Genomic DNA, 16,988 nt, shown 5'->3' on the forward strand with positions numbered 1-16,988 from the left:
ATGTTTCTCAAATATCCTTGATAAAAACAGTTAACAGAAGAACCTTTTAAAACCATTGATAGAACTTTCCAAGGAAATTCTGATTATCTAGACAGAGATTAGCAAATATATTAGATCACTTTGTGTCTTATGTATATAGTTGCAAATCACCACCTCCTCCTGTGTGACAGTTTTGTTGCAGAACTTTATAACGCTAGAAAACATGTCTCTAATTTCCTGCAAAGCACTCCAGTAACAAACCTCAAGGTGGTCCTAAATAGCTTTTTGGAGTGAATGAGAGCCATAGTTCATGAAACCATAGTTTACCTGTGCGTTTTTTCTTCTCCTAGACTTTCAGAATTATTAGAGCAATCAAATACTGAAATGAATTATTAAAGAATATTGTTTTGAAATATTTATACAAGGAAAGCAATCTGGTTCAGATATTTACTTGCCAAAAGAGATTATCAATCTAGAATACAGTCAGCACTATACCTAAGGATCTATAGCTCTTTGATTCTTGGTACATTTTAACTAAACTCATTAAATGACTTCATAAATTAACAGAGATCAATTCAAAACAATTTGTCAGTGACATGAATAATAATCTTCAGTGACAAAATAAGCCAATGTCTGATAAAATCCAATAGAATTTTGTATTTCGCTATTGCTTTCAAATACTGTGGTTATTGAGATCTGGAAAAGAGCTCCGTCCTATAGTTCATTCTTTATCTAGTTAAACATGCAACACTCGAGAGAAAGAGACCGCATTTAGAATCATGACTATAGTCACCCAATGCTACCAGTGCTAAGTGAAAACTTTGCTGTGGTTTGTTGCTGATGTGTCGTTATTCCCTGATTTATTTTCAGCCTGTCGCCGTGTAATGAATCAATCATCCCACTTCTCTCTTGTTGTTCCATTTGCTTGTTTATGACTACGACACATCATTTGTTTTCCTACAAGCAATCTTCAAAAAGTGGAGGAAAAAAGCAAATGCTTTATGACGCTCATTTGCCATAAAAGTTTGCACACTGTTTCTCCACGTGAATACATTTAGCATTTTTATTTAAAATCATTGCCCGCCCACGCCTCTGTCCCTGAACCATATTCTCCAATTAACATATAACTCTTAGGTTCTGTATTTCTCTTCATAAGCAGAGTTAGAGACCGATTCAGAAGGCTGATCCCACAGAGCTCATAAACTAGAGACAACCTCCTAAGAGTGCAAGTTTTCTCGACTGCCCTGTGCTTCTAGGCATCTGTCAAGAGGGAGGCAACCACGAAAATGAGTAAGACCTTGAGAAGTGTGTATACCTTGTCAGCAATGCTTTGTGTTTTAAACAGAGTCCACTTTTACTAGGTTCTTGTTGGTCGCCAACGGAGAGGGTTTGCATTTAACCCTATCGGCAGCATCATGAGAACGACACACAGAGAACATTCTGGCTGTACACAGTGAGACTATAATTCTTCTGTATTCCTTCCTGAAATTTTGGTTCAGGAGCCCATATATAATGGCATTGAGGCAGCTGTTGAAATATGCCATATAGTAACTCGCCACAAATAGCCACTCTGGGATCCTGGGTACCATGCTGGCGGGGTCTGAAGCCACGGCAAGACCAATAAAGTTGAGAGGAGCCCAGCAAATGGCAAAAAGTACAAAAACCACAAACATGGTGACAAAGTTCCTGAAGTCCTGTGGTTTCATTTTGGGGTTACTGTCAGGTTTCACCCTCCGCCTGACCCGAAGAACCAGGATCCATATTCTCAGGTAGCAGAAGATGACTACGGTCATAGGAACGAGGAAATGAAAGACCACTACCGCGATTGTGTATGCTGAGCTGACAGACTGCGTAAACGTGCAGGAGTAGATCCTCGGGTCGTACTGCAGGGTGCCGGTACGCAGGTTGGGCACGATCGCCACGAGGGTCAGCATCCATATCAGGAACACGCAGCAGAGGGAATTCTTGTTACTGTACAGCTTGTCGTACTTGAGGCTGTGGCAGATGTAGCAATAGCGGTTGATGGCAATTCCAGTGATATTGAATATTGAGCCAATGACACTCAAGCCCATCAGGAACCCGCTAATTTGGCAGTGCAGATGGCCCAGATTCCACCCGTTGTTAAATATAGATATCAGCACCAAGGGGTATGGATACACGGCTACCACCAGGTCCGCAACTGCCAGGCTCACCACGAATAGATTTCCTAAAAGAGAAAGGTTTAGAAAATACAGGTTGTTACCGATCTTGTGCGGATTGCAGGGGTTTTCTTTCACAGTTCTTTTGGCTCAGAGAGTTCTTCTTACAACTCAGCTAACCGGGCATCACAGCTGCTGCCGCATGATAAATGAAATGGAGGCCATCTTCACCAGGAAGTAAGCCCACCATGGCCCTGGTCAAGTCAGTTCTGCTGTTCACAAATTCCCACGTCCCTAAAACGAGGCATATTCCATGTCGGAAACTGATGTTCTTCAAACCATTTGGTTTCTCTTGTAATTAAAAAAAAAAAAAAAAAAAAATCTCGAGTTCAGTATACTCGTGTTACATATTTTGTTCTGGAATATTCTACATGGCCTGAGAAACCTCATGTCCCACATTTTCCCAAGTGACGTGTGACTTCTCTAAGTTCTGAGCTTTCTGTCCCTCTAACTCTCCAGCCACCCTCAAAGGCTGCCCCTAACTCCTGTCCTTGGGGAGCAATAAATCCTTGGCCATAGTGTAACAGTGAAGAGGAAAAGGGTTCTTTCGTCAACTGTCTGCGTTAGAATATTGACTTCACCCCTTGCTAGCTGTCTCCCTGAGGCAAGTATCATCATCTCACCAGATGTCGACTTCCTCTTCTCTAAGATGGGGATAACGATAGTACCTTCTTCATAAGGGGATGATGAGTGCGAATTGAGACAGTCTATGTCAAGTACCAAGCAGAATCTGTCACGTGATAAGCGCTCCACAAATGTTGGTATTCTACAACACTCGCCTCAATCCAAAGGAGAAGGTAGAAATACTTGTAGATTTCATAAAGAACTTAAGGTCTAAAAATTAAACCCTAAATATTTTCTATGTTAATAACGCAACACATTTTAAAGTCCAAAAACAAGGAACTCCAGTCAAATTTTAGAAGATACTCTGCAAGGATGTTCTTTACTTTGGTGGCTCATTTTGTCTTTGTTTCTTACTCTTCTTTCTGCCTTGAATGGCTCCTCTCTCTCATTTTTAAAATGGTACCCATTTTCCCCAAACCCATTTTCGATAGAAATGCCCAAAGCCTTTACTTACTTGCCCAACTATGTGGAAAACCTTCCTCTTTTGAAGGCTTCTAAATCACATTTTTATACCACATTTAATTTGGATTAACTCATGATAAATTTCATTCAATAAAACCTTACCGAATGCATTTAATAGGTGGTGGAGAAACAGAAATGTACGGACAGTGATCCTATGATCCTTAAGCTTAGAAAAAGAAGATAGAAAGAAGTACAATACGTACAGAAAAGGAATGGAGTGAGCATGAAAGAAGTGGGCAGGAACATTCCAGGCAGAGTGACCTTACGTTTTGCATTTTATTATACTTGTGCACTTAACTTTGCTATATTTCCATAGTGTAGTACCCTAAAAGTGTGTCCACCGCATAAATGCATCTAGAATAGTACCCGCTTGGGACTTCTGTTCAAATGCTTGATGGCAGATATTAAATTGTCATCTCCCGGGGCGCCTGGGTGGCGCAGTCGGTTGGGCGTCCGACTTCAGCCAGGTCACAATCTCGCGGTCCGTGAGTTCGAGCCCCGCGTCGGGCTCTGGGCTGATGGCTCGGAGCCTGGAGCCTGTTTCCGATTCTGTGTCTCCCTCTCTCTCTGCCCCTCCCCCGTTCATGCTCTGTCTCTCTCTGTCCCCCCAAAAAATAAATAAACGTTGAAAAAAAATTTAAAAAAATAAATAAATAAATTGTCATCTCCCAATACCTGAAATAAAATCACCTTTGTAGGGGAAGTTCCTGTCTGGTTAATTTTATTTCACAGTCCTCCAAAAATTGCAAAGAAGTGAAGTAAGATAGTTGTGGCTAAAAAAAAAAAAAAAAAAAAAAAAAAGTCATGGATTTGCCATTTAAGTAGGAATTTCAGATAAATTGTTGTAAATACAACTTCTTCAAAAGCTGGCTATACGAGGCCAAATTAAAGCAATCAGAACAAATTTATGTCTCCCCACAGAACAATTCCAATCGCCAGTGAAATATTTAAATTCCACCGTGGGCATGTTTTAATGAATTTTTAACTCAAAGTGGGTAATACTTTAAAAATATGTACAATATGTGAAATTCAGCTACAACTTGTCATCGAAGCAGTACATTTTTACCTAAAACGTCATGATGACAAACCGACATAAATAGATTTATTTTTCAAGAGCCTAAAACTGAGGTCATAAACCGTGTGACAGGTTTGTTTCATAGCATTCATCTTTTGCCGCATGTAGTTTGCAGCAATTAGGCTTCTTTTTTTAAGTCGTTACATTAATTAAATCATTTGTTTAGTTTTCTTTGAACTAATCCCATTTTACCAGAGTTGGGAGAAAAAAACAATTAAGCCATAGGCTCTTTGTAGATGCGGCTAATAGTGTCTCAGCTGGAAGCTTTATCACATCTGCAATGTGTGTGTAGAGGGTGTGTGTGTTGGGGAGAAGAATGATAAGGTAAGAGTAATTAATTTAATCATGATCATCCACATTATAAGATCACCTATTTCATCTCAGCCCTGTGTGTGTCCAGATAGACCGCCATCTCTCCATTTTTGCAGGCACCCAACCCTCTGTACAACCAGCACAACAACGCATTCTGAAATTTCAAGTAAGTCCTGTGAACGGCTAGCAATTCCTCTTTCTGTTGGATTTACGTCCAGCCCTTGCCCCAGAGGAACTGTAGACTCAGAGGATGTTAAGATGGGGAGGAACACTAGTGATCATGCAGGATAATTCCTACTTTTTAGAGGTGAGGAAAGCTGAGAAACGGGGAACTCAATCGGAAGAAGTCATACCATGAATGCAAGATTGCCACGGCGCTGTTTATTTGTTCATGTCGCTCGGTGCATTTCCCTAAGAGAGTTCCTGTGGCTAGAAGTAGGTGAGGGTTGGGTAATGGGCCCTCTGGCCAGGCAGGCCCTGGCTTACAGCCTCTTTAGGCATAATTCTTTTTTTTTTTTTTTTTTTTTAATTTTTGGGACAGAGAGAGACAGAGCATGAACGGGGGAGGGTCAGAGAGAGAGGGAGACACAGAATCGGAAACAGTCTCCAGGCTCTGAGCCATCAGCCCAGAGCCCGACGCGGGGCTCGAACTCACGGAACGCGAGATCGTGACCTGGCTGAAGTCGGACGCTTAACCGACTGCGCCACCCAGGCGCCCCTAGGCATAATTCTAAAAAAGCATCTTAGAACCAGAATGAGGGGAAGGCAGTTACGGGTCTCTGTACCGGTAACAAGAAGATACCGCAAACAGCCTCACGATGATTAAAGACACAGGCAAACTATAAAGTGCTGAGCAAACAATCATTCTGGTGAATAAAACCTTAAATTGTAAGTGAAATGTGGCACGGATGTGAATAAGATCAGATAGCAGACAGCTGAAGAGTTGCCTTGGCTGAACTGCCTCCTTCAGCACGAGTCCGGGGACTTCCCTCTGGGAATGGCCAGAGCAAGGGGTCATCGCCTTTCTATTTATAAGTACTTCTCATCTTCTTACCATCTTCCCACAGCTCAAGCTGTTAAGTCCATGAGGGTGGCGCCCATCTTAGGCATCTTTCTCCCCCTATGACAGGGCCTGGCGCAGAGTTGTGCCTTGACACAAAATGCAGAGTGGGTCTATCTTATATGGACTAAGCTGAAAGGGCATTTGCGTGCAGAGCTCCAGGGTTTCCAGTTCCCCGGCAGAGACCATTGCCTGAGGGGTAAAACGTGGAAGCGAAGCAGCAGTCGAGTCCTCTGTGTGGTTCCAGGCGGGCGTACGGCCCCAGGCACTGTGGGGGCTCTGGCCCTCTCACTCCTGTCCCCGGCCTGCAGTGAGGGTCGCCGATGCAGGGGGCCCACAGCGTCTCCTGCTCCTTCTCGGAGCTCCAGCCTGGCTTGGAGAAAGGGAGACTGACAAGAGTTCAGTCCGTCCTCCTGGGTTCCAGCCCTTCCTCCAACGATCTCGTTTGCCCTTGCTTTCCCCCTTGACATCCATCTTTTCTTCTCAGGTGCCTTATCTATAGACTCTAGGCTCGTGAAGGTTAATTTGATGTGTCAGCACGACCAGGGTCCTGGGATGCTCAGGGAGCTGGTTAAACATCACTTGTGGGTGTGTCTGGAAGGGTGGTTCCAGAGGGAATTAGCATTTGAATGAACAGACCTGGTAGAGCAGAGGTCCTCGCTGTCAGCCAATCCAGTAAGGGCCTAACAAAGAAAAGTTGAAGGAAAGGGAAACTCAGTCTCTCTGCCTGCCTCCTTAGACTGGAACATCAGTCTTCTCAGTCTGTAGAATGGGATGACAGTACAGGTGCTCTCGGGTCTTGGGATTCAGACCGGAACTACACCAGCTCTCCTGGGTCTCCAGCTTATAGATGGTAGACTGAGGGACTTCTCAGCCTCCACAGCCAAGCAAGCCAGTTCTTGGTAATAAATACAGTAAGCCAATATAATGTTATAGGATATGTAATATATTAATAAAATAGATATACTAATAAACTAATAGAATAGACTATTCTAAATAGAATATATACCAGCATACTAATAGACAATTCTGTTATTTATTGTATATATCCTATGTCCTACTGCTATATAGAGAACATATTATTCTCTGAATAGAATACATTGAATATACTACTAGAATATATATATTCTGTTGGCTCCGTTTCTCTGACGAACCCTGGCCAATACAAGGCCCCGGCACCAGACATAGAAGCAACAGCTTCAACTGAATTGTTTAATCAGCTCCCATAATTGCTCTACTCATTTTGTTTCTTAAATTGATTGAACTCTGACTGATATAAAATTTGGTACTAGAAGTAGACCGAGAAACTTTAAGGAGGGTTTCTCTGTGTTGGTTCTTAGTGGCCTGGATTGAATTCTCTAATGGCGTTAGATTTAAAGGCATTAAAAACCTTATTTCCGGGAGCAAGAGGGACCCGGGTAGTTCATGGCATACAGTGGCAAAAGAGTTATTTAAATTATCACCTGTGTTCATCTTCCAAGGTGAAGAATGAGTTGGTGCATCACCCTCCTACCACTAAATACACACACACACACACACACACACACCCCTACTTTTGACATGCTACACCAATCCGTTTACTGAGTAACCCAAAAAGCAGGCAGTTTCGAGTAGAGCCGAGAATAAGAAAAGTCTCTGAAAGCTATTCTACCGTTTGACTCATATGATCCAATGGTGTTTGAATTGTTTGTAGAAGATCTGGAGATGTAAGGCTCCCTTACCAGGCACACAGGAGTGACTTATAACCATAGACTCAACATTTTGTGACAAATCCATGCCTTCCTTTGCAGACTAGAATTCCCCTTCAGAGAAACAGTCATTGACTTGCTACTCAGCATTAGCAGAGTCTGAAAACTTGACCACAGATGACCAAGTGACCGTGTGATCTGAAAAATCTCTTATGGACTACGTATTGTCTGACCCACTAAAATCAATCAAGTTGGCCTGCACCATATAGAACAGAAGTGGTGTAGACAAAATCTGGCTCAAGCATGTATTGAGGGCACAAGGAAATTTCATGAGCAAGTGTCACAGATGTCCGTGGCCCACCTTCCCACCACATTGCCCCCTTTTTCACAGCCTCCACCTATGGCCTCATGAGGAGTCCCCTGTGGTCAGTTAATAAGGAAGGAAAAAACTTCTGGCATGCTTTACAGATGGTTTTGCATGACATGCTAGTCCTGTCCCAAATTGGATGTTGCAGCACTACCGGCCAAGTATACCCAGTGAACAGAACTTTGAACAGAACTTGAAACTGCTTGTTGATTTTGCCTGGAAACAGAGATGGCCCCAGGCACACACTTACCCTGATTCATAGACAGTGGCTAATGGTATAGCGAGATGGTCAAGGACTGGAAGGAACAGGTTTAGAAACCTGGTAACACAGGAAGCCGGAGAAAGAGTAGGAACACAGGCCTCTCAGAATGGGCAATGAGTATGAAGATATTTTGTATGTGTCCCATACAAAACTCACCAGCAAGCAATCTCAGCAGAAGAGGATCTGGGGTATTTTGTTTGTTGTGTTTTTTTTTGTTTGTTTTGAGGGGGTTTTCTTTTGTTTTTAGCCAGAAGAGGATCTTTTATTTTTTTTAATTTATTTTTTAAATTTACGTCCAAGTTTTAGCATATAGTGCAACAATGATTTCAGGAGTAGATTCCTTAATGCCCCTTACCCAAGCCCATCCCGCCTCCCACAATCCCTCCAGGAACCCTCTCTTTGTTCTCCGTATTTAAGAGTCTCTCATGTTCTGTCCCCTTCCCTGTTTTTATATTATTTTTCTTTCCCTTCCCTTATGTTCATCTGTTTTGTCTCTTCAAGTCCTCAAATGAGTGAAGTCATAAGATATTTGTCTTTCTCTGACTTACTAATTTCACTTAGCATAATACCCTCTAGTCCCATCCATGTAGTTGCAAATGACAAGATTTCATTCTTTTTCATTGCTGAGTAATACTCCATTGTATACATATACCACACCTTCTTTATCCATTCATTCGTCGATGAACGTTTGGGCTCTTTCCATACTTTGGCTGTTGTCGATAGGGCTGCTATAAACATTGGGGTGCATGTGCCCCTTCAAAACAGCACATCTGTATCCCTTGGATGAATACCTACTAGTGCAATTGCTGGGTCATAGGGTGAATCTACTTTTAATGTTTTGAGGAACCTCCATACTGTTTTCCAGAGTGGCTGCACCAGCTCGCATTCCCACCAGCAGTGCAAAAGAGATCCTCTTTCTCCGCATCCTTGCCAACATCTGTGGTTGCCTGAGTTGTTCATGTTAGCCATTCTGACGGGTATGAGGTGGTATCTCATTGTGGCTTTAATTTGTATTTCCCTGATGATGAGTGATGTGGAGCATTTTTTCATGGCTTGGTTGGCCATGCAGATGTCTTCTTTGGAGAAGTGTCTATTCATGCCTTTTGCCCATTTCCTCCCTGGATTATTTGTTTTTTGGGTATTGAGATTGATAAATTCTCTATAGATTTGGGATACTAACCCTTTATCTAATATGTCATTTGCAAATATCTTCTCCCATTCTGTCAGTTGCCTTTTAGTTTTGCTGATTGTTTCCTTCCCTGTGTAGAAGCTTTTTATTTTGATGAGGTCCCAGTAGTTCATTTTGGCTTTTGTTTCCCTTGCCTCTGGAGACATGTTGAGTAAGAAGTTGCTGTGGCCAAGGTCAAAGAGGTTTTTGCCTGTTTTTTCCTCTAGGATTTTGATGGCTTCCTGTCTTACATTTAGATCTTTCATCCATTTTGAGTTTATTTTTGTGTATGGTGTAAGAAAGTGGTCCAGGTTCATTTTTCTGCATGTCACTGTCCAGTTTTCCTAACACCATTTGCTGAAGAGACTGTCTTTATTCCTTTCGATATTCTTTCCTGCTTTGTCAAAGATTAGTTGGCCATAGGTTTGTGGGTCCATTTCTGGGTTCTCTGTTCTGTTCCATTGATCTGAGTATCTGTTTTTGTGCCAGTACCATACTGTCTTGATGATGACAGCTTTGTAATACAGCTTGAAGTCTGGAATTGTGATGACTCCAGCTTTGGTTCTCTTTATCAAGATTGCTTTGGCTATTAGCAGTCTTTTCTGGTTCCATACAAATTTTAGGATTGTTTGTTCTAGCTCTGTGAAGAATGCTGGTGTTATTTTGATAGGTATTGCATTGAATATGTAGACTGCTTTGGGTAGTATTGACATTGTAACAATACTTGTTCTTCCTATCCAGGAGCAGAGAATATTTTTCCATTTTTTTGTGTCTTCTTCAATTTCTTTCATAAGATTTCTAAAGTTTTCAATTTTAGATTTTTCACCTCTTTGGTTAGATTTATTCCTAGGTATTTTATGGGTTTTGGTGCAATTGAAAATGGGATCGATTCCTTGATTTCACTTTTTGTTGCTTCATTATTGGCATATAGGAATGCAACTGATTTCTGTGTATTGATTTTGTATCCTGCAACTTTGCTGAATTCATGGATCAGTTCTAGCAGGTTTTTTTGGTGAAATCTTCTAGGTTTCTCATATAGAGATCATGTCATCTGTGAAGAGTAATTTGGGTGCCTTTTATTTCTTTGTGTTGTCTGATTGCAGAAGCCAAGACTTCCAATACTATGTTGAATAACAGTGGTGAGAGTGGACATCCCTATCTTGTTCCTGACCTTAGGGGGAAAGCTCTCATTTTTTCTCCATTGAGGATGATATTAGCAGTGGGTCTTTGATATATGGCTTTTATGATCTTGAGGTGTGATCCTTCTATCCCTTCTTTCTTGAGGGTTTTTATCAAGAAAGGATGCTATATTTTGTCAAATGCTTTCTGTGCATCTGTTGAGAGGATCATGTGGTTCTTGTCCATTCTTTTATTGATGTGATGAATCACATTGATTGTTTTGTGGATACTGAACCAGCCCTGCATCCAGGTATAAATCCCACTTGCTTGTGGGATAATTTTTGAATAATTCTTTTAATGTATTGTTGGATCCAGTTGTCTAATATTTTGTTGAGGATTTTTGCATCCATATTCATCAGGAAAATTGGTCTATAGCTCTCCTTTTTAGTGGGGTCTTCATCTTGTTTTGGAATCAAGGTAATGTTGGCTTCATAGAAAGAGTTTGGAAGTTTTCCTTCTGTTTCTATTTTTTGGAACAACTTCAAGAGAATAGGTGTTAACTCTTCCTTAAATGTTTGATAGAATTCCCCTGGAAAGCCATCTGGCCCTAGACTCTTGTTTTTTGGCAGATTTTTGATTACTAATTCCATTTCTTTACTAGTTATGGGTCTGTTCAAATTTTCTATTTCTTCCTGTTTCAGTTTTGGTAGTTGATATGTTTCTAGGAATTTGTCCATTTCTTCCAGATTGCCCGTTTTGTTAGCGTATAATTTCTCATAATATTCTCTTATTATTGTTTGTATTTCTGCTGTTGTGGTTGTGATCTCTCCTCTTTCATTCTTGATTTTATTTATTTGGGTCCTCTCCTTTTTCTTTTTGATCATACTGGTTAGTGGTTTATCAATTGTTAATTCTTTCAAAGAACCAGCTCCTGGTTTCATTGATCTGTTTTTTGGGTGATTTTTTTTTTTTTTTTTTTTTTTTGGTTTCAATAGCATTGATTTCTGCTCTAATCTCTATTATTTTCTGACTTCAGCTGGTTTTGGGTTTTATTTGCTGTTCTTTTTCCAGTTCTTTAAGGTGTAAGGTTAGGTTGTGTATCTGAGACCTTTCTTCCTTCTTTAGGTAGGCCTGGATTGCTACATACTTCGCTCTTATGACTGCTTTTGCTGCGTCCCAAAGGTTTTGGGCTATGGTGTTATCATTTTCGTTGGCTTCATGTACTTTTTAATTTCCTCTTTAACTTCTTGGTTAGCCCATTCATTCTTTAGTAGGTGTTCTTTAGTCTCCAACTATTTGTTATCTTTCCAAATTTTTTCTTGTGGTTGATTTTGAGTGTCATAACATTATGGTCTGAAAATAGGCACGGTATGATCTCTATCTTTTTGTACTTGATGACAGCTGATTTGTGTCCGAGTATGTGATCTAATCTGGACAGCGTTCCATGTGCACTGGAGAAGAATGTATGTTTTGCTGCTTTAGGATGAAATGTTCTGAATGTATCTGTTAGGTCCATCTGGTCCAGTGTGTCATTCAAAGCTGTTGTTTCCTTGTTGATTTTCTGTTTAGATGATCTGTCTATTGCTGTAAGTGGGGTGTTGAAGTCTCCTACTGTTATGGTATTATTATCAATGAGTTTCTTTTTGTTTGTAATTAATTGATTTATATATTTGAGTGCTTTCACATTTGGCGCATAAATGTTTACAATTGTTAGGTCTTACGGGTGGATAGACCCCTTAGTTATGATATAATGCCCTTCTTCGTCTCTTATTACAGTCTTTATGTTAAAGTCTAGATTGTCTGATGTAAGTATGGCTATTCGGGCTTTCTTTTGTCTAGAAGAGGATCTTAATGACACAACCTGTGTACATTGATCTTCGTTCAGCCACCACTGTCCCTGACCCCTAGGCTCACAAAGTTATGCACTGGAAACAGAAGTTATTAATGGGCCCAGCAACACAGAGTACTACTCATTCAAATGACCTGGTTATAGCCACTGCTGACCTGGTGTGTCAGCAACCTGTCAACAGCAGAGACCAACACTGATATGGCACCATTCCCCAAGAATATCAGCCAGACAATAGCGGTAGATTGATTACATTGGACCACTGCCATCATCAGAGGGGAAGTACTTTGTTCACAGTGGAATAGAAGCATATTCTGGATCTGGATTTGCCTTTCGTACCCTTAATTCTTCCACCAAGCTGTCATTCATAGACTTACAAGATGCCTTTGTCTTTGTTTATGGTAAAAACACTGCTTCTGATGGAGGAACTCAATTTACAGCAAATGAAGCAAGGCATTGCGGTAGAATGCCTTCTGAAGGTTTAGTTCCAGCACCAGCTGGACGAGCCTAGGGTGTCCCCCAGGGTGTAGTGTGTGTTCTAAATCAGTGACTGGATTCATGGATCAGAAAATCAAGGGTGGAAATGGTCATTTTTCTTCACCTAATTATCCTAGTGATACCCTAGCAAAACATTTGCTTCCTGCCCTCACAACTGTAGGTTGTATTCTCAAGTCTTAGCTCCCAAGAGAAGAATGCTCCACTAAGAGACATAACATTGGTTTCCCCAAACTGGAAGTTGAGACTGCCACCTGGCTGCTTTGGGCTCCTCCTCCCAGGGAATCAATAGACCGGCCTGAAGTGGGTGATCAATCCTGATTTTCAAGGGAAAACTGGGTTGTTACTACACAGTAGGAGCAGTGATGTGTGTGTGTCTGCAATGCAGGAGCTCCCTGCAGTGCCTTGGTTTTGCCACACCCTGTGATTAAAGCCAAAGGAAAACCAAGCATCCCAACTGAGGCTGGAATGCCAATGTGGGGAACTTTGAGAAGGAAAGTTTGAGTCACCTGACAGGCAAGAAATCTCTCTCCCTAACACTGTATCAAGTTTGGGCCTTGAGTTTGTCCTCCTCAACATGTTTCTACTCTAGCTATCTTGGTCCTAATTTGGTAACAATTAAATCTGTGCAATGGTGTAACCTGTGGAGAATTCATTTGCTTATGTGGACCCTCTTCAAAATGCTGGCGGGGGGAGCCCATTACTATGGCAGGCTGGTCTCTGGGTTGTTTGTTACCTCTTCTCTATGTCACAGGCCTTGGAGTAGATGTTGCCGGTATCTTTTTCAAGCCCCTTTTTCAAGTCCCTCTGCCAGGCTGGTAGGTGCACTTATCCCTGGAATTTTGATGAAGGTTGGGTGCTTCCATTTAGTTGCAGCTACACCCTTCTCCAGAGAATTGCCCTCAGTTGAGTAGACAATGGATGACCAGCTGACAATGGAGTACAAAAGGCCAGCCCCTTCACCTGCAATGGCTACAACTCTGTGGTTGGATTTACACCCGGAGGCCTCAACTTCTCAGATCAGGCCAAGTCTCCACTGGACCTGAGATCCTTTCCTTGCTTGCCTCTCCCTGCCCTCGTCAGAGTCCCTCACCCACCACAGGTCTCTCCTGAGAGCACTCCCTCAACAAAGCAGGAGCAGCGAACATGCCAGCTCCCTCTCAGGTTCTGTTTCTAGGCAACCTGAGACAGACGTTCAGCTCTGTGATGCAGTTAGGTAGTTTTCTACACAAGTCACCCACTTCTAAGATAAAAAAAGAAAGACTACTTACTATGCTATCTTACAGAAACAAACCAACCAGCCATATTGGGTAGAGGGTCCAAAGTTTAAATGCTTTTTGGTATTGCTTATTTTTTTTTTAAGTTTATTTATTTTGAGAGACAGAGAAAGAACATGTGTCCTCCTGAGCAGGGAAGAGGTGGAGAAAGAGGGAGAGACAGAGAATCCCAAGCAGGCTCCACACCGTCAGCACGGAGCCCGACGTAGGGCTCCAGTTCACTAACCATGAGATCATGACCTGAGCCGAAATCAAGAGTCAGATGCTTGACGGACTGAGCCACCCAGGTGCCCTGGTACTGCTTTTCAATCCTTTCATCCTTGTTATGTGTACACGTTTCCAACATCAAACCAGCACATGACCCCACTCATGTGCATAGAAGTCTGTCTCCCTCTAAAGACCTCTTGAGGTCCAGGACTGCGACTGCACAGCGCCTGGCATGTAGCACATGATCGGGAACAGTTTTCTGGGTGAACAAAGGTACCCTTAAGTCGCTAAACCTCACTCATGCAAAGGTAGAAATTAGTTCCTTTTTTTTTTTTTTTTTTTTTTTTTTGGCTCTTATTTGCCAGGATGTTGGTTTTCTCAACGGGCCAGTATTAGCCTGGAGTTGGACTTGGAAAGCAAGATTAGAGACCCCCTGAGTTATTGCTCATAATTAAAAATATAAAACCCTGGCTGTGCCTGAATTGTGCCTAACATCAAAGAGATAAAGACCAGTTTAAAGAGCGAAAAAATATACGTTGGCTACTCTTGAAAACATTTTTCATTTGTTTTACGCAGCAAATCCCATAGCCTCAGATCTAAGAAGTCTGGCTTAAAGAAGAAGCTATCTATTTTGCATCTCAAAGCTCACAGGCAGTGCCTTACATTCTTAGATTTCAAAGGACTATATTTGAGAGACTTGTCTTTTCAGATTATTGGAGGCAGCGTGGACCCTAAGTTTAGAAACAAAAACATCTGCATTCAGATCCTGGCTATGACACCTGCTAACCACCCTCGGGTAAGTCACAGCTTCCCGGAGCCTCGGGCTCCTAGTATGTAATAAATCAGGGTAACAGTGACCACAGTGAGGAGTTGAGAGAGCGCATAGAGCACATTTGGCTTCGGATAAATATTTATTCCTTCTCTTCCACCGGGATGAAAACCACGTGTTGTGCTTCATAGAAAGTTCCTCCCCGGTCGGAAAGCCCTGGCTGAGGTGGCCTCTCTCCCGGCAAGGACTCCTCTCCCAGTCCCTGCCGTCTTGCAGGGCTCTTCCTGGACACATAAGCCTCCTCTTATCCTTCTGGCTACCAGCCCTCTCCCCTCAAAGGTATCCCCTCTCTTGTCTTCCCACCTGCTTTCAACTCACCTTCCTGTAACGTCTGGATTCTACCCACACCGCGTTGCTGAAACTTCTCTCCAGTCATCAGGGGCATTCTTTTTTTTTTTTTCAACGTTTATTTATTTTTGGGACAGAGAGAGAGCATGAACGGGGGAGGGGCAGAGAGAGAGGGAGACACAGAATCGGAAACAGGCTCCAGGCTCTGAGCCATCAGCCCAGAGCCCGACGCGGGGCTCGAACTCACGGACCGCGAGATCGTGACCTGGCTGAAGTCGGGCGCTTAACCGACTGCGCCACCCAGGCGCCCCAGCAGGGGCATTCTTAATGAGCCTTCACTCAGCCCTCCTCCTCCTTATGGTCCTGACATCTAATACCCTGTCCACGTAAACCGTCCATATACAACCCTGCGTGAAGAGTGTAACATACAATGCATGTGATACCTGATCACACCTTTGATTTTCGCTGTCTTGCTTCCTTGACCCCACTTGCCTCCCTGGCTCTTTGACGCTCTGTCTGCATCTCACTGTTTTCCCGGTCCTACTCCTCACCTTGGTGGTGACTCTTTAACACTGTGAACTTGAGTTGATCGATGGAGGGTCTTGGCTGTTCTGTTACCATACAGTAATATATGTAGTAAAAGAGACTAAGAAAACTTCCGCGTATCATAAAGTGACATAACCCTCGAGCTGTAGTACGGTTTTCAATTTTTAAAAGTGTGAAATCCTGCCAAGAACTCTCCTCATTTTCTAGATCTCATTACTCTTTTCCCAGAAGGGTGGTTTAGGGAGATGTTTGTAATATGTAAATATCCACATTACAGTCCCATTGATTCGGCCTTTCATGTACAAGCTAAACACAAACTACCAATGTCAGCGGGGAGCCTGGGAAAATGGCGGAGTAGAAGGGCCCTGAGCTCACCCTGTCCCACGTTGACAGCTAGACATCGTCCGCATCCAAGTTAGTGACCTGGAGAGCCACCTGAAGACTGGAAGGGCAGACTCCACAACTACATATAGAGAGGAAGCTGCATCTGAAAGGTTGGGAAGGGCAGAGAGGTGGAGAGGGGCTGGCTGTGGGAGGGAGGGAGCCACCTGCATGGAGAGGGCAGAGAAACGGGCCCTCGCACCAGGGAGCTCCCACGGGAAAACTAATCCCCATATGGTTCGACTATAAGAGCCAAAGGGCAGGCTGACTTGAGTTTGTAAAACCAGTGGGACTTGGAGCCTGGAGCTTTAAGAGTCAGCTGACTCAGCACTGGGCCACCCAGGCACCAGGGATGGCCAAGTGGCTGCCCTTAAAGAGACACAGCCTGTGTGGAGAGGCAACATACACACAGCCGTTTACGCAAGGCTGGGAGGCAAAGAGGAGACAGGTCTGTTGGTAATGGTTTGGGAGTGTGTTTATGCCGCTTCCCGGCATAAACATGGGGCCACCTGAAGGGGGCAGGGTTGCACACACACGTGTACCTCAGCACAGGCCTCAGGGCAAATTTGGTGAAAGCTGTGCCCATGCCCCACCCGGCCACTGCTGCGTGCCTGGCGGCACCCCCTGCCCAGACGCTGGGTGCACAGCTGTCTCCCTGCCCCGGGCCCAGCCGTGTGCTCGACAGACAGCCCCCAGCCACCACAGCGCTGCAGAAGATCTGGCCTAGGACTAGTGGCCCAATGTGGATTTTGCTACCACCAGTGCCCCGTTCTCAAGGTCCCTGCAGACAGGCACCCTCAGAGCT

General features: G+C 43.2%; 1 protein-coding gene across 1 annotated transcript in view; it reads right to left on the reverse strand.

Moving 5' to 3' along the window:
• Positions 1-622: 622 nt before the first annotated feature.
• Positions 623-16,988, reverse strand: part of MTNR1A (melatonin receptor 1A) — a 41,432-nt gene continuing 25,066 nt past the window's right edge. Inside the window, exon 2 of the mRNA XM_045454078.1 lies at positions 623-2,185. Within this exon, the coding sequence (XP_045310034.1) occupies positions 1,317-2,185 (869 nt within the window). The 3' untranslated portion in view covers positions 623-1,316. The remainder of the gene's footprint in view (positions 2,186-16,988) is intronic.

The sequence above is a fragment of the Leopardus geoffroyi genome, chromosome B1 (genome assembly GCF_018350155.1).
Source record: "Leopardus geoffroyi isolate Oge1 chromosome B1, O.geoffroyi_Oge1_pat1.0, whole genome shotgun sequence".
In the NCBI taxonomy this organism is placed as follows: Eukaryota; Metazoa; Chordata; class Mammalia; order Carnivora; family Felidae; genus Leopardus; species Leopardus geoffroyi.